Genomic DNA, 18,586 nt, shown 5'->3' with positions numbered 1-18,586 from the left:
CACCAAGTTCTCTCTCTCTCTCTCTCTCTCTCTCTCTCTCTCTGTAATTTTTACACAAAACGTTTGATGTAATTGGAATAGGCAAGAAATTAGTGATTTGTTGTTTTATATTATTCATTTATAAAATGCTTATGCATATGTACATATTCATGTACGACATTTGCAAGTGTAATGTGCATTTGATAATAATGGAGAGAGAGAGAGAGAGAGAGAGAGAGAGAGAGAGAGAGAGAGAGAGAGAGAGAGAGAGACCCGCTTAATCCTCGAGAAAGTACACTTGAAAGGTGGAAAAATACGGATCAGGGGTAAGGAAAAGGGAAACAGGAAGAGAATTCCAAAGCTAGGGAGTAACTGGAAAGATACAGCAATGACCTTCTCTGACGCTTGTTTAACCATTCGGGAAAAGAATGATAAAGTTTGGCAGTACATGGCTCACTATAGTCAGACCAAAATGACTACGAATATGTAGTATGTTTTCGGCGTTGTCGCTTTTCCCAGATTTGATTCTTAAACCCTTGGCCTAAATTGGGGTGTAATGCAGATGTGGCAAGAACGCTGCCATATCTTCCTTCCTTAAACCAGGTCAATAAGGGTAAACACCTTGACACTATTTGATGACGAGTAAAGGATGATTTATAGTTAAAAAAAATTGCAGTAAATAAAGATTTGATATCATACATTAAACTGTTTTGATAGCACAGTGTGATAAGGACGATTTAGTTTTTAATCAGTTAAGTGAATTATAAAAATGCCCAGTATATAACCCAGACTCACTGACGAAAATAAATGCTACAATGCGATAAAAGAAAAAGTACTGTTACTGGCTCCGCAAGTGATGGCAGGTTGTCAGTTAAGTAGGCCTATAACTGGATGGATAAGTAGGATTTCATGATTAACTGTAGTCAGGAGGAGTTTGGCAAGGTAGCTAATGACAGCCATGTTCGTGGATGGATGAATTTAGATTTAGATTTAGCTGGACTTTGTGCTGGCACGGTCTGTCGGTCTACTAGAGCAGCCCGTAACTGATGATTGAGATTCTGCCGAGGAAAGGCTAATTAATAGTTGGTGCAAGTGCAGTTTCTGGTGTGAGGAACGCCTTCACTGGTTTTGATACCATTCGGTCCAATTTAACCACTGGGCCAGAAATGAAATGGGCATATAGTGGGAGAGAAAGTGTTATATAAGCAAGTCCCAGTGAGTAGGGGAGAGATTTCATGTTATAGAGAGAAAGGATGGGATGGAACAGTTCGTTATCATTTTGGTTTTACTGTAGGCCTGATCTTTCGTACGTTTTTTGTACGTTCTCTGCATCGTTGGGTCTCCACTACGCCATTCGGAAGCGAGGACACCTTCTTGTCACGGTCTTTGAGGGCGAGAGACCGATTAGTCATTGTGTGATTGGCGCTGATCGATCAATAGGGGTTGGCGCGCGTGATTATCGCCCCTCCGCGATAGTAGGCCTACGTGATTTATTGTGGAGTTGTCTTAAGGAGGAGAAGCGGGGGCGGTTTTCGTCTGTATTCCTTTCTCTTCTCTCTCTCTCTCTCTCTCTCTCTCTCTCTCTCTCTCTCTCTCTCTCTCTCTCTCTTTTATCTTCCGATGGGAATTGGAGTGTTAGAGGCTGGACTTCGTGTTTAATTTGTTCCTAATTATTAATATTGTTGTTGTTTTTTGCTTTAAGGAAGCACGCAATCATACGGAAAACCAGGATGAAATGATATAGCAGAGAAAGCCTAATCAAGCACATAATAAACGGTAATTTTCACGACGTCACCGTCATAAGAATCACACTCATTTTAATCATAAATATTCAGGAACTCTACTTTTATCTGTATAAAGTATCTGAGAATCACTACTGAGCACGCCATTAGAAATTGAAGCTCGTTATTCTCACAACTACGTAAAGTCTGAAGAGAATCGCCATTCTCGTGACTTTGTAGAACAATTTCCATTCTCGTAAACTAACACATCTTGAATATGGGAATCACCAATCTCGTACCAGCGTAAAGAATTACGAATCACCACTTTCGTAACGGAATGGAATGGCACATAGAGTTTAGGCCAAGCGCTGGGAATCTATGAGGTCATTCAGCGATGGGAAGGAAATTGAGAGTTGGTATGTCTGAAATAAATGTTTGGAGAGGGTGGATAGCAAGATGGAAGAAAGATAACAAGAAAATTGAGGTGCAGTGAAAAGGGACGAAAGGGGTTGCAGCTAGGGGCCGAAGGGACGCTGAAAAGAACCTCTAGTAATGCCTACAGTGCACCCCGTGTGGTTCGCTGACGGCACTCCCTCCCTAGGGGACCACTTTCGTAAGTCATGAAATGATTATATTCCATACAGAATCTTCCTCCGGAATTATAGGTCACCGTTATGAACATGGCTGCCTCAGATGTAGGTCAGAGGTGAATTTCTTAATCTCTGATGGTTAGTCTATAGTCTTTCTTCGCTATACTCTTCGAGACAGGGACTGGGATTCTGAAATAAGGAAACGTCAGTAGAAGTGAAGGAAGAGGAATGTGAGAGAGGCAGTTAGTTTATTAAGGATAGGGGGAGAGGGAGATTAAGATTGGTTGCTTAGCAATTAAAGTGTAAGTTTATGATGATAAGAGAGAAATAGACAGAGATTTGATTATTTATTGCTTGGTAATATCAACCGATAAATAATAATAACGAAGAGGAGAGAGAGAGAGAGAGAGAGAGAGAGAGAGAGAGAGAGAGAGAGAGAGAGCCAGCCAGCCAGCCTAAGGCGGGTGCTATATCCTTAGTAGGAAACAGCGTGAAGGGTTGGAAGTAGGATATTGATTTGGTGTACGGGGCTTCTGTCGGTGCTATAGCCTTCTCCTTCTCTCTCTCCCCACCCCATCCCCCCATTCCCCTACTCAGATGGCGGTAGGGAGACGGAGGAATGGGAGTAGGTGGGTGGGAGGTGGAAATAGAGAAGGTAGGAACAAAAAAAAAACAGGTGTGGGAGAAATGGCGGTATTCTTAAAATACGCGAAGTAAAATTTTTAGAGTTCAGAGATAGATAAGGATGTTTTCAATGGGAGATGCTGAAACTGTATTGAATGGATAGAGTTTTGCATAAATCAAGCTTTACAGATAAATAGAGATAAGGATTTTTTTAATCGGTAGTTACAGAAACTATACTAAACAGAGTTTTGAAACATCAAACATTAATCCCAGTATGATTTTCGAAGTACCTAGAAAAATACAATTCGGTGAACATGTCAAACTTTGTTCAGTTGTCATTTTAGTAAATGTTTTCAAGCAAAGGTTTAAAAAAAAAATAATAAAAGAAGGATCACCCATTGCGTTGCGTGGCTGCCCCAAGGTCATCGCAGTACAGTTTCTCGCGGGATTGTTATCAGATGGTTTTCATTGTGTTTCCCCGGCGAATTTTTCAACGATTTCATGTCGTGCGCATTCGAGTAGAAAATTGATTATTTTAGGGCGAATGAAATTGCGCAGCAGCGCAATACTCGGTGCTATCTTTGCAAAGTTAATTGAAAAGCGTTTAGTGTACAGTTCAAAATATAATATCTATATTAGTTATTAGTTAAATATCGACGCAATAAGCACAGCGACTCCGGGAAGGAACGGGCGGGACGGAATCTGAGGAGTCTTCGCGCCATTTTTCGAAAACCGTTGGCAGGGCCGCGCGCGAGACCTTGTTGTTGAGCTGGGCGGGAGTTGTTTTGGTGTTTCCTTGTTTTTGTTGTTGTTCGTCCTGTCCTACTTAGTTATAGCCCTGTTTAGACGTTGTCTCATTCGGCGGCCTTCGTAGCTGTTCGGAGGCATGTCACACTCGCGTATTTTTATGTAGATTCATCGGCTCCGATTCTTTGTTGGATGTCCATAATTTGTTTGTTTTATGGTGTGTGGAAATTGTTTGTTTGCTTATTTTTTTTTTTAGTCAGTGAAGGTTTCAGAGAGTAAATTTGTTATTTTTATTATTGGTGTTTTTGTTGTTATTCATATGTGTGAGTTTAAACATGACTTGACATACTATCACTTTATTTATCTTTATCAGTAATTGCGGAAAATAATGGGTTTACATCTCACTCACTCACTCACTCACTCACTCACTCACTCATACACACACACACACACACACACACACACACACCCCGCTATTAAGTGTGACACTGCATAACCTTGACCTGTCCTGGCGCAATTAATGAGCAGACCTCTCTCTCTCTCTCTCTCTCTCTCTCTCTCTCTCTCTCTCTCTCTCTCTCTCTCTCTCTCTCTCTCTCGTTCGTTTCTTTTACTGTACCTCCATTCATATTATCTTTCTTCCATCTTGCTAGCCCCCTTCTCCTAACAATTATTTCATGGTGCACCTGCAAAAGATTTTCCTCCGAGTTACACCTTTCAACCTACCAACTCTCAATTTCCTTTCCAGCGCTGAATGACCTCATATGTCCCAGCGCTTGGCTTCGGCTTAAACTCTCTATTCCATCCCATGACCCCGACTGACTTTGGGCATGGGGCTGGCCATACCATGGGCATCCATACAGCCGTTATAGTAGCTGGTGCATAGCCACCTAGCCGGAGCGATCCCTGGGCTTATTAGCCATTCAGAAGAGGTAGCTATCTTATCATGCTTACAAATCAGGCGACCGCGCAGATGTTATTTTGACGTCAGACTTCCATAATCTGAGGGCTCAGGTCCTGTTCATGCATTTTCGTGGCGTTTCCTCTTTTTTTTTTTTTTTTTACGATTGTATTTTGCATAGTGTGTCGTATTTTGATGGTGCCTCGCCTCTGGTTTTTCAATTGCACCGAGAGAATGCGAAAGGTTAGCTGTACGTTTCTCGTTATGGTGGCAGCGTTTTTTATTTTATATATTTTGGCTGGTTTTTCCGTAAGGGATGTTTGCGTTGAATGAATGGCTTTCTTCTTCTGCCCACCACCATTAAATAATTTTAGAGGATTGGTGCAATGCCTTCAGATTCCCTTGTTTCCGTCTGAACTTGGTCAGGCATTATCGTCATGCGAGGAGAACATTTCCATGGTGAAATTTCTCTCGGGCAAGCATAAGCAGTGATAAGGAGATTAATCAAAGGGAGTGAGTGCTTGAGACGAGCTCACGGTGATAAGGGAGAGATAGATACCAGTGGAGGATACCTGGTGAATAACTCCACTTCCCCCGGGGGTATGGGGATTACCTAATCGGGGTCTTTCCTTGTGGGGATTTGGCCATGACTTGTAATGTTTATTGACAGCAGTGTCAGATCTGACTCTGGAATTGGAAAAGTAGTGCCACAGAGAGAGAGAGAGAGAGAGAGAGAGAGAGAGAGAGAGAGAGAGAGAGAGAGAGAGAGAGAGCGAGAGAGAGAGACTACGTCTTCGTTCTTGCTAAAAATGGTAGCTGGTCTTTCTAACCAGAGCCCACTGGAATGTTCATCTTGCAAAGATCACGTGTTGGGGATGCATAGGACTTGGAACGAGAGTCAAGGTTTCAGCATTCGTCAGAAGGCGTGCTATTTAGAGAGAGAGAGAGAGAGAGAGAGAGAGAGAGAGAGAGAGAGAGAGAGAGAGAGACTCAGGAGATTTGAAGAAATTTCATTTTATAGTTTTGCTGTTATTTTTCTTCTCGGGGGAACAATGGGTCAATATCTCTCGGACACCTCAACGTCACGGACCGGCTTCGCTCGAAAACAACAGGAGTCAGTAGATAAATCACGTGGTTTTACTTGGCCTCTTCTCCTGTATACATGCAAGGGATCTTTCCCAGACAGTGACCCCCAAGGGTTTTCGGGGGTCGTTATCTAGGACTAATATTTTTTTGGGGGGGGGGTCATTATCTTTATGATATTTACAGTTTTTTGTTCATGTTTTTTTACGGTAATCCCCAACGGGCTTGTACTCAACACGCCGCAAAGGTTAAATATGTAGGAAAGATCCCATGCATGCATTATACTGAGTGTGTATATATTCATGTGTATGTCTTGTTGATATATTTTGGACACATACACATATACACACGCACACAAACACACACACACACACAATCACAATCACAGGAACTTCTATTTTAGATCACCACTGTTTCTGAAAGGACAGCGAAGCTGTACAAGACACTCCCAGTGTCCTGTCCATTCCCCGAGTTTTCAATTTCCCCGTCCCTGTCTTGCCCTGTGCCCTCCGTAAGACGTGGCCATTGAATCAGGGCCGCGTGTTCTGTTGTCCCTTGTAGTCGTTGCCGAATTTGAACTCTGGGCATTTTGTCGGGTGACGGGCGGACGCCCACAGCTTGTGAAGGTGTACCGTTTGCTTTGTGAATGTCGGACGGATTTGTTCTTGCCGATTCTTATCATTAATAAACATCTCATGATTCTTTATCTCGCTCATATCCTCTTCTTTCTTATTTTCTCTTTTTTTTTTTCTTCTTCTTCTTATTCCTCTTCCCTATTTTGCACCTTTCTCCTCCTACGCCTTACCCACTTGCCTCTTCCTCATCCTCTCATCTCCCCAGTTCTTCTCGTTTCGTCTCATCCTCTTTCTTCCCCCCTGATTTCCCCTCACCTCCTCCTCCTCCTCTCTCTCTCTCTCTCTCTCTCTCTCTCTCTCTCTCTCTCTCTCTCTCTCTCTCTCTCTCATCGCTGATTCCCGGGCTTGATCCACTCCGGATGACTGACTGATCCGACATGACAAACGGGGCGTCGCAGCTACCGTGGTCATCGAGGGCTGAAATGCAGTCCTCACGAACATGATCTAAGAGCCAAGAAGAAGACCATTACCAATTCCTTTTACTTATTGTTAAAGTAAACAGTAGGTAAAAAAAATCTCGATCAATTCCCTTGCCCGCTTCCCTCGCAAGAAGAACTGCCAACCCCCCCCCCCCGGGGTAAAAGGGAATTGCCCGCCATCCAGGCAATACCTGTCAGGAGGGTCTTGCCCTTCGCGCCTTCGCTCCAGGTTTTCCCGTCTTTCTCGTTCTTCGACATTCTTTCGTTATCCTCGTGACGTCGGGGCGTTTGGTTCTCGTTGTTTTCTTACTGGGTATTCTTCTGGGGATGGCGAGAGAGAGAGAGAGAGAGAGAGAGAGAGAGAGAGAGAGAGAGAGAGAGAGAGAGAGAGAGAGAGAGGAAGCTTAAGCTTTAGAGGTGGGAGAGAGAGAGAGAGAGAGAGAGAGAGAGAGAGAGAGAGAGAGAGGAGGTTTAAGCTTCAGAGGTGGAGAGGAAAAGATGAGAGAGAGAGAGAGAGAGAGAGAGAGAGAGAGAGAGAGAGAGAGAGAGAGGAAGCTTAAGCTTCAGAGGTGGAGAGAGAGAGAGAGAGGAGGTTTAAGCTTCAGAGGTGGAGAGGAAAAGATGAGAGAGAGAGAGAGAGAGAGAGGGAGGAGGCTTAAGCTTTATAGAGAGAGAGAGAGAGAGAGAGAGAGAGAGAGAGAGAGAGAGAGAGAGAGACTTAAGCTTCAGAGGTGGAGAGGAAAAGATGTGAGAGAGAGAGAGAGAGAGAGAGAGAGAGAGAGAGATAGAGAGAGAGAGAGAGAGAGAACACGCGTTCGTGCCTGACGACTTGTCGAGAAGATTTACTTCCTATCCAACCCTGTCTCTTCCTGTCCTCCGTCAACTTCTCCTTCTCCTCTCATCTCCCCCATTTTTTATTATTCCTCCTCCTCGCGATTTTATTGCCATGCAAAGTGAGAACACATTCACGTGGATGTCGGGCGAGGCAATTTGGTAACTTGAGATTCCACAGAATTCTATATATCAAATATTTTGGTAAACGATGTTTATAAATGTGTGTGTATATATATATACATACATACATACATATATATACACACATATATGTATAATTTTTTATATATGTGACAAACGATAGCTAATTCCTTGCTTATAGACTCTCCGTCTCTCTCTCATGAAGACCCCCCCGTAACGCGCTTTGGGACGGTACTTACCGTCCCTAGGACCAAGACTTGCCTTTTCAACTCTCATATTTTCGTCACTGCGGACCAGAACATATGTGGAGCCACATAAGTGCAGCATGATTCAGCTGGTCGTGTGAATTAATTTACGAATGTCAGGTTGCCGATTATATTCGTCTCCCTCCCCTTAACACCCCCCCCCCACCCCCAAGAAAAAAAAATCTCACGTGCTGGCTTTAAAGAGAGAGAGAGAGAGAGAGAGAGAGAGAGAGAGAGAGAGAGAGAGAGAGAGAGAGAGAGAGCTAGTTTCATGTGCAGGCAGCGAGGAACAGCTAGAAATATTTCACGTGTCGACCACGCGGGGAAAGAGAGAGAGAGAGAGAGAGAGAGAGAGAGAGAGAGACGTGACTAATCTTTCGTGCTGTGTATTCGATCCCATAAAGTAGAATCATATCGGCGAAAACATCAATTTTTTTTTAAGACATATACGATTGCCAATAACTAAGTCGAATTCGTACTTTATTGATTAAGAGAAGATATTATTGACTCATTTTATTCATAAAGAACGTGAAACGTAAACGGCTCGTTCAGTCCCCGAGAGTCTTATCATCTGTGCAGTTAATAAGCTAAGATACGAAGCGTGGTTAGCAGCCGCAATAAGTCGCGACACTTGTGATATAGCGGAAATATGTTTGGGTTACACGGCTTCACCGGAAAAATGTTGCACGTCGCCGCTGCATTTCAGCAAGCAAATGTTGCAGCATGCATGCGCTCACACATACACAAAAAAAAAAAGCCTTTGAGGAGAAGATAGCCAACAGCGCTATATGCGAATGCGCGTCCCTTCCCCAAGGGTCCTGTAAGCCATCAGGTATACGAGAGCCGAGAGCGGCGGCGTGCCCGCGCAACTTATGAGCCTGTGGGAACAATGACAGAATGGCTGTCCCTCGGAGAGCGAGCATGAGGCTGCAACGGTCCGGGTAATGCGGCGTGCTTTTTGAATGTGTCGAGTGTTTTCAGGGAAAGGTTTCGCAGCTTGACCAGTGTATCAGATGTGAAATAAATAAATAAGTTAGTAAATAAATAAATGAATCAGTCGATAAAGAAAGAAATAATTTTGTGTCACGGTTTGGCGGTGCTTAGAGATTACATATATAGAACCCATTCTCTCTCTCTCTCAGTACGGTTGGGTTTCATGTTCCCCAGAAAACAAAACTATTATTTTATATATCAGACATGAAACGTAGACGTGAATGCTTTCGTATTTTTATAGATATACTAGTGTTAAACACTTGCATTGTTGTGGAAGCATAAATGTATATATACTTAGGTTAAGTATGTACGTGTGTATATCTCCAACATTTCACTTCTTCATTCGTCACAGATAAATATCGAAGGCCGCGCACTCATGAACGTTCTTCCTGCCTCTTTCTTGGAAATATTATGACTCAGGAAATTAGTCATACTTTCAGCTTTCTCTCTCTCTCTCTCTCTCTCTCTCTCTCTCTCTCTCTCTCTCTCTCTCTCTCTCTCTCTCTCTCTCTCTCTCTCTCTCTCTCATGAATTGCTAAGTATATATTGTACTTGCGTTCGTATCAAGCCCATTGTTAGAATTTTTATTGCCGACGGATTATTATTATTATTATTATTATTATTATTATTATTATTGCCGACGGATTATTATTATTATTATTATTATTATTATTATTATTATTATTATTATTACTACTGTAGCTTTTAGCAAATCAGAAAACTACGTACCGGTACTGGTTTATGGAAGTAAATTCTCTTAATAAAAGCAGTCGATAGGTCACGGCAAGATATCTAAGGAGTTGACACTCCCAATTTGAGTTACTGGTCTTGACAAGATTCAGGATCAGTTTTTAGCTATCACACATTTATTTTGTGCATCATTATCGTATATGTGTACCTTTTCAGCTACGCCGTACAATGAAAGCTGTAGTTTTTATAATTTTTTTGTTGCTTCCCCTACAAATAATATTGTTTTTATTCCATGGAATATTTTAATTGTTTAAGTCACCAGGCGTTCACAATTATGACTTTAGGCCACATGGCTACGAAAATTACGAGAGAGCGAGACAAAGACCCCACTCACCCACTTCCCCTTCGGCAGGTTCTGACGGACACGGAGAAGACTGAGGTCCACCGTCACGTCCTCGAGATGATGAAGTCCGTCGCAGTGACCGAGGCCAACACGGGCGTCCTCAACCTGAAGACCACCCGCACGGCGACGACGGCGTACAGCTCCAGCAACGGCCACTCGACAGACGCCCCCACGCCCGCGACCACGCCCAACGACGCCCATCCGTTCCGGGAGTACATGGACAACCCCGCCCCAGATACTTCAGTGTCGGACAGCGAAGAAATCATGGCCTATGTCAACATGAAGGTGAGCGAGAGATGGTGGTCTGGTTTTTTGCAACTTTTTCTTGTACAAAATCAAAATCACGTATATAGAGTAGGTCTGCATTTTGAATTTAGCACTGGAATGGAGGCTGAGTCTTGTAGCTAAAGAATTCCACTTCTTAGATCAGAGAAAAAATGTGGTCTGGTTTTTTGCAACTTTTCTCTTTATCGCGTCTTGTACAAAATCAAAATCACGTATATAGATTAGATCTGCATTTTGAATTCGGCACTGGAATGGGGACTGAGTCCACTTCTTAGGTCAGAGAAAAAAATGTTCCAATATTTCACTGCTCGTCACTGATGTATCTGCATAAGAGTTGAATGATCGCGATACATATTTCATTTTTAGAGTGATTCATACATAATTCATTTTTAGAGTGATTCATTATAATTTTGGAATATTATTAATTTTTCCCATGTGAATATTTTAACCAAAGCATCTTGCTTCGTTTGTGATATTGAATGTCATGCGCCCAGTGATTATGTAAGTTTGTTTATTTGACAATTTGCTGCAATATATTCTTATATAAAAGAAACCTTATGGGAGTATGGCTTCAACCTAGTTTTATGTAAAGAGGTTAGCAAATATAGAAAATCTTGGATGCTTTTTATATGAAAAAAGGTATCCCCAGGGATATTCTTGCTGTTTAGTTCATTTCTGTTGGATCACATTTTTAAATGTCTAGTTTAGGATCAAATAGAGTAAAATAATTTTCTGTGAAAAAAAGGCTTAAGAAATTTTCGTTTCGCTGAGTTTGTTATGCAGTTTTCAATAATATATTTATCTAAAAAGTAATTACTGTTGACTGGAGAATAGAATGCAATGGTTTTATGCTAACAAATAATATGTTGATCCTCTTCACATATATTCAGACATTTTATTGCAAAGGCTCTTCCAGTGTGGAAACAGTGTGAACGTAATTACTGTTGACTGAAGAATAGAATAGAATGGTTTTATGCTAACAAATAATAAGCTGATCCTCTTCACATATATTCAGACATTTTATTGCAAAGGCTCTTCCAGTGTGGAAACAGTGTGTGTACAGTGTGGAGTATGGAAGTGTGCTTATGTTGTTTATGCGAGCATTTTCACCCGAATAGCCATTTTCTCTCCGCGGTGTCGGGGATTCGTAGGAAACCTTAGAGGAAGATTTGTGATATCACCCCTCCCTCCTGCAGGTACACCTTGAAGACGACGATATCCTCGGGTGGTGGTCGGGAACCTCGGCTTCGGGGCTGTCCACTCTTCGGCTGCTGGCCCGGAAAATTCTCGCCGTGCCAGCGACCTGCGCCTTTGCCCACGACCTCTGCCTCAATGCCCGCCAGGCCCGTCAGCAAATGGGCATAGTGGAGGATTCCCAGCTGAACAATGTCCTCCATCTCAAGTACAACATGAACTAAGAGTTTCCTCCTATTGGTGTATTCCATATATATATTTTTCTCCACGACAGTTTAGATAATCTTTTTAAGTCTGCCCTCGGAAACATCCTGTAGACGTACGCCATTTTTTTTTTCCATGGCGGTAGATGGTTTTTGAATATTCTTCCATGTAATGTAACACAAGAGATTCGTTTTCCATAATGCTGACTCAGAAGAAACCATTTTTCCACCGTTCGTTCTTTGGATATCAAAAAAACGCTGACTGTTCCATTATCAGGCAGTGAAGAGGGGGGGCGGTCTCCCAAGTAAAACTGTTTTGATGGTTTTGTTGACTGTGTATATTTCTGGATTGCCTATGATAAGAGGTGTCAATATTTACTAAAAAAAAAAAAAAAGGTGTTCTTGGTGCACCACACTAGGAACAGCAAAGGAGGTGAACATTGTTCATGAATGTAATCATGATTTCAGTGCTCAATTGCCAAACACAATGTGTATTTTATGTATATCACTCAAGGTAGCAGCTCGTTTAATTTGAGGTTGTGATTTGGTTGCTGTGTCATAAATGATATGATCGTCACATTTTTTTTTTGTGAATGTGCGTCAGGTTGGCTTTATCTGTGTATTTTGAAGTCTTATTATGATTTTGTATTTATTTGTCGTGCAAGTTGACTTGCATCATTCATTTGTAGAATACGTTTTTTTTGTTTTGTTTTGTATTTATCAATCTTTTGAGAGGACTTTCAATCCCCCCTCCCTTTTTTTTTGTTGCTTATAATAATCTGGTGCTTTTGATTGCAAAGACATAATTATAATTATTTAAGAACAGCTCAAATCCTGAAAGGCTTTTCTTTTTCTTTTTTTGTTTCGTTATCTCAACGTGTCTTTCTCCTTCATTTACAAAGCCGTAAGCTCAATTACTGTGGGATATTTTTTACAACATTAAGTAATGATTTCCAATTTTAGCTCCTTCCTCTGTGTTAGAATTTGTTATTGCGGCAGTCCTCTGACAACGGTTTTTCTCTGTTAGACATTTATTTTGTTTGTCTGTCTGTCTGTGAGTGAGTGAGAGAGAGAAAAAGAGAGCGAGGGAGAATGTTGCAAGCAGTTTAAATCCAGAACTTGATGAAGGCACATGAATTAACAGAAGCATAGAGATAGGCATAAGGTGGATAAAACTGAATTGCACGCTGTTAATCAAGGATCAATGCTCAGGTCGACACTGTGCATGTGGGATAAGGCACTTGTTGCACAGTGCGTGAAGAGGGCTTTACTCAAGCTTTACACGAAAAGTATTAATTTATTTTGCAGAAGTCTTGTGGGATCATTTGAAAGTGTGATGCTGATACATTTCGCACAGAACTTATGGAATTTCCTAGAGATATTTCTTCGTCGCAGCGGTTATTTATTGAACTGAAGTAGATTAACAGTTATGAAATGTTTCACGGGCACTGCGTTTTCATTGTCATAGTATTATAGGCAGTGTCATAGTGGGATGGGGTAATGCCCTCCCAATTCTTTTGAATTTCTACACCTTTCGGAAATTTCGAGGTAAACAAATTGAGATGCAAATGTAACCTCTGGTAATTTTGAAGGTGCGTAATTTTGGTACTTTTCTTTCCAGTATGCTGTATTTATTAAGTCAATAGATTTATTGTACTGAACTGTATCTACACTCCGATGGATACAGTATCAGGCCTGTTATGAAGTGATGTAATTCTGAGAGACGCTTTCGTTACGAGAATTTAGGAATGACAGTAAGCTCAAGAAACGAAACAGATATGCCATATGTCAAGAGATTCCAATTTTTTATTCTTTGCTTTGCTCAATTAAATACATCTGGATATGATTTGAGAGACGAAAAGGTTGTGCCAAAGACTTACGTGAGTGCTCAATGATGGGGTTACTGGCTGGGGACAGCTTAATATATATCCCCCTCTCCCCCCCCCCAAATATTCTACGGTTGCTCCTTGTTCCCGGGCTCGCTGCAAAATCGGATAAGAACGGGCAGTGAGTGGTTACAAGCGTTGGTGTGTATAGTTGTGTTCTTTTCATTGTTTGAGAGGTCGCATCAGCTGTTTTTTTTTTTTTGTACATAGAGGGAAAATTCCTCCTCATTTGACAATACGAAGATTGCAACCTGTTTTTGCGAGCCGACTCGCTCGCCGGCATGTACAAGATGATTCTGTGTAGTGCGAGTTGGGGTGCAGAATGATTTATTTCTCAGTTTTGTTAGTGTTATCTTTATTAACACCTTCCAGGGTTGTTATAAACGTTGTTGTATACTGAATCACATAATATGCTTTTGTTTGTTGTTTAGTGTCATACTTCCAAGCCAATTTTGGTGGTGTCTCGCAACAGTTACTAATGATAACATTTGTTCTTCCTTCATAAGTAAGCTGCAGTTGTTTTTTATAGATTAGTCTGTTTTTTCTAGAAAAGTTTATCAATCATTACAATGTGCCAAAACTGTAGAAACACACTTTGAGTGTCAATTGATTTATCTTTTTTTTTTTACTCTTTAAAATGTGTAGAGACAGTACAGTAATTTATTTTTTAGCAAGACTTTAGTTTTCTTGAGGCCAAGACAGGCTCTCAAGGCACTGTATCTCTGAAAATGTTTAAAAAGACAATACCATGTATTGTGGTAAGGACTGTGCATCATATATACACATTTTTATTTCTCTAACTTATCCATGCCCTTAGCTGTCATGTAATGTTGTATAATACAGATTGTACAAGGGTGTAATTTATCTTAAATGTAAACTTGTCAAATACAAAGCACATGCATATATTGGTAGCTGTCAAGTATGGAAAGCATTTTGAGGATATAATACTTCTAATTGAGAAGGATGCGAAGCACCTTTTAAAATTCATATTTTGAAGCATATATAAACCATAATGTTAAATTGCAGTTTAGTGATGTATGCAAAAAAGTAGTTGAAAATTCCTTTTCAGTTTTGTAACTAATATAGATATTAATCAGTGGAAAAAATCTGGATAAATGTAACAACAATGCAAGTTTTCATCTCTGTTTAGAGGCTTCCAGGCTTCAAAGTTGTTTTTATAATTAACAGATCTCATTCTTTTGGTGAGCAACTTGATTATTCTTTTAATATCCTGTACAGTATTCCTCGGTATCCAACTTTTTTTTTTTGGTGGATCTTTCTGTATATTGAGAAACTATTGAAGTTTAAAGAATTAGAGATGAGTGTGTATGGTAATGAACTGAACTGGTACACTGCAGTATTATAGTATCAGTATAATGGATGTGCTTGTATACCGGTAATCTTTGTAGAATGGTACAGTCAAGTGATGACCATTGCTATTTACCAGTCTTCTGTGTGTATTTGAAAGGTTGTATTCGAAATAGTCTTCATAGTAATATTTTCTGGAATATGCTGGAACATAGTTCCCTTGTGAAAACGTTCTCATCGTTTTGAAAAGGAATCTGCTACTGAAAGACAAAATATTTTATAGGTTTAAAAATATGGTTGTAATTTGGTTGTCTCCTCCTTGTCTGTTAAAGAACTGTAACTGCCACGAAGTTACAGACACACTTATTGAGAAGTTACAGTATTCTGCAGAAACTGGGCGACATGAACTTTTAGCCACGCTCCAGTTTCTGAACTATTCTAAGTTTTTCCAGCCGTTGCAAGTGCACGCCATTGAGATTGATATGGTGTTCTCTTGGACTTGCTGGGAAACTCTTGTTGTCCTTTTGAGGTTAAACTGACGAAAGGTTTCTTGAATCTGGTACTGATGCATTGTAACAGAGCATTAAATTGGGTGTTTAGTGATTGGCTCGATTTCTTGCCATTAGATGTAAAGTGTAATGTTTGTGAATGGATATCGTGTGCCATTTTTAACCTAAAAACACAAGTCTTGAATGCATATACCCCAGGTTATCAAATGTTTAAAAAAATGGAAAGTTCAGAAGTGTATATAATGTACTATTTTTGTGCTAAATTATCTTGTACTGCTTTTTGTGAAAAGAAATCGCCATTAACACATGAACTGCAGGAAATCCTTTCTAACACAAAGACTTCTCATGATTTTTCCCCTTTCTTTGTACCGTAATTATTTAAGTTTGATCACTCATGCCATTCCATCAGCGACGTTTTGCATAATTTGTATATAGGGTATAAATATATATGTATGTTCTATGGATATCTACAGTCTTATGTTTTTATATTCCCAGATGTGTCATTGTGTGTAGGAAGAAGGTTAAGGGAGGAAGAAGAAGAAGAAGAAGATTCTGTTGATGCATGTAGCGAGGCAGATTTCGAGGAAAATATTCCGCTTTGTGTTGTAGATAGAAAAGACGGTTTTGAGGTGGGTGGGTTCTTGCGAGGGCATCCATTTTAAGAATGATGGTAAACATGGTTATTATTTTGTTATTTTTTGCTCAAACTACCTTCGTAGGTGTGATGATGATTGTCTAATTATAATATAATTGGTGTCTGAAGAAGAGTCGTAGGAAGCATTATCATTTTTTTGTTTTTCGTTTTTCGCTGCGACTTGGAAATTCACTTTGTAGCTTTAAGCCAGGCTATGAACCCCCAAAGTAGGAAGGTTGTCCAATTTGATTTGCTCATAACAAGAGTAGTTTTAAACATAAACTCATTTTTATTGTTTTGTTTTGTTTACATTTGTATTTATTATTATTTTTTTTTTAGTTTAAAGGGCATCCCATGTCTTATCAAAATATCTGTCATTTCTCTTAAGTTTTGTATGATTTCCATTCATTCATTACTTTTGACATATTACCTCATCAGAGTGTGACATAAACTTAACCATATAATTCATAATAAAAAAAAAAAGGTTAAGGATCCCTACGATTCTGCAACATTGGGAAATAATGATATTTATTTAATCCTTTTATATCAGAAAGGAGTTTTCAAAGCATTCCAGTATATTATTGCTTCTAACTTAATTTTTTTTTTTTTTTTTTAATTTACTCTTCTTCCTATTTTGTCATGGAGAAAAGGCAGGTGGTAGTGATAAGTTTCTTCCAGATATGCATTTTTGCCATTACTCCTCTCCTTCGATATTCCCCCCAGACGAGCGAAATGTATGTGACTCATTCCCGAATATTTGCGTTCTGGGTTTTTCGTTTTTAACGACGGCCGTACCCATGTCTGTAGCCTTTTGATTCGAGACGGAGAGATCTGACTTCTAAAAACCTGTTCGTTGTGTTTCTTCGGCTGCATCTCTTTTATAGCTTAAGATTGCATATGGAAAGATAATTAGACACATCACCAACCATTCTCTGTGTAAGGAGCGGTATCTTGGCGGTCACAGTTCAGAGAACATTCTGGAGCGGTCTGAAACACTGGTTTGGGGTAGTCGGAGAAGGAATGAAGAAGAAGAAGAAGAACTGAGGTTTCCTACCGAATCAGCTGACGTCGCTGACTCGTCCCTCGTTTGACAGAATTTCCCCGAGCAAAATGTAAAATGTGTATTTATACATACAAAATCAGTCTGAAGGTTCCACACTAGTTTTATGCGACACTTTTCAGCAGATCAAGACTGACAGTATATTTTCATACCTACAGAGATTGAGATGACGTTAGTTGCGCAGATGAACACAGCATTCAATATTTATTTTGACGAATTTATAGAGCGCACAAATACTTAGTTTTCATTATATTTTGGCAATGACTTGCCATAGACATTTTGAAGATTTCATGTTTTCGACGTTAGTCAATCGGTTCTGTCAAATGAGGGATGTTTGCATTCGATGTTCAATAACTGTGGCCTTAGAGTACTGTACCAATACTGTGTGGTTGCGGATAGGGAAACACTAACTTATCTAACGTTGTGTGCCATAACTTTGTAAAAGACATTATTATTTTTTATACTAAACTTTTCAACAAATAAACTTTTGCATTTTTCTCAAAACGTCGTTTGATTTTGAATTTTCTCCCCTGAAAATTTCGAAGTGGTGCGCAGTTGAGGTTGTCAATATTTTTTTTCAGACTGAATTCTTGTGTGAAGTTCCTGCGATCTTTATTTGTTAACCTCCATAAGTGGCTAATACATCTATTTCGCAGGATCAACGATAATGCTAATCTTGTGAATTGAATTTCATTGCTTTCCATTAAAGTACATGAATCATAGTAAGAATCATAAAGGTTACATACCGCAAAAAAGCCACAGTATGTGTTCTGAAATTAAAAGCAAGTGACAAAGTATTACTATATGAAAAGTGATGGTAGAATATGGGTAAAAGATAAATAATATATCCTTGGCTGTATACATGTTTCGGAGGCCAACCAAGATCCTTAATGGATTGAAATAACACGAAAAAAAGTAATTCTTGCTTGTGACTGATCGGGAAAATATTTAAGGATATGGTGATTACGAGATTACTTGGAAATGTATCAGATTTGTTCTGGTGACTTATATATCTGTATAAATCTTGTAATTTCCACAATGGTCCCGTGGATGAATTATATAATAAGTCCTTTTATTTTCACGTGAGGACTTCTTACATCTGTATAACTTCATTAGGAAGGTGCTTACAAAAATTTAGTGCAGGTAATTCTATAACAATATACACCGCACGAAAAAAAAAATTAGAATTGAAGATATCACCCTTCAGTGTAATGCACTTTCTATAAATAAACTGCCACTGCAAAAACTTGGCGGAAACATTTGCTGAAGTCTACCTCAAACGACTTTTAAAATGATCAATATATAAAGAGCTTATTAGAATTTGTTTTGTATACTAAATGCAATGCAATAATTCTTCGTAAATCTAAAGACCTACGTGGCGAAAAGGCTGTAGCCTGTTACAGTATCTGAATTGTTATCAATAATAGTTCTGTCACGGCTACTCTCAGAAAGGGGCTCAGCATATCTGAAGTCTCCTAAAGAAAATTATCATCTTAGACTGC

The 18,586-nt window shown here is 39.9% G+C and overlaps 1 protein-coding gene across 2 annotated transcripts in view; it reads left to right on the top strand.

The window, feature by feature from the left end:
* The window catches only part of LOC136829234 (uncharacterized), a 59,673-nt gene extending 42,085 nt beyond the window's left edge, over nucleotides 1-17,588 (top strand). The window contains exons 2-4 of one of the 2 annotated variants that reach the window (XR_010850332.1): nucleotides 10,015-10,290; nucleotides 11,487-14,620; nucleotides 14,724-17,588. Coding sequence is in view for 1 of the 2 variants with exons in the window: in XM_067087533.1 (XP_066943634.1) it covers nucleotides 10,015-10,290; nucleotides 11,487-11,708 (498 nt within the window). In the remaining variant the exon portion in view is untranslated. Of the gene's footprint in view, nucleotides 1-10,014; nucleotides 10,291-11,486 lie in introns of both variants that reach the window. The other variant, XM_067087533.1, reaches the window with a different exon arrangement.
* The last annotated feature ends 998 nt before the right edge of the window (nucleotides 17,589-18,586 follow it).

The sequence above is a fragment of the Macrobrachium rosenbergii genome, chromosome 44, assembly GCF_040412425.1.
Source record: "Macrobrachium rosenbergii isolate ZJJX-2024 chromosome 44, ASM4041242v1, whole genome shotgun sequence".
NCBI lineage: Eukaryota > Metazoa > Arthropoda > Malacostraca > Decapoda > Palaemonidae > Macrobrachium > Macrobrachium rosenbergii.
Note: the sequence above shows the minus strand (reverse complement) of the source record. Positions and strands in the feature narration are given on the sequence as shown.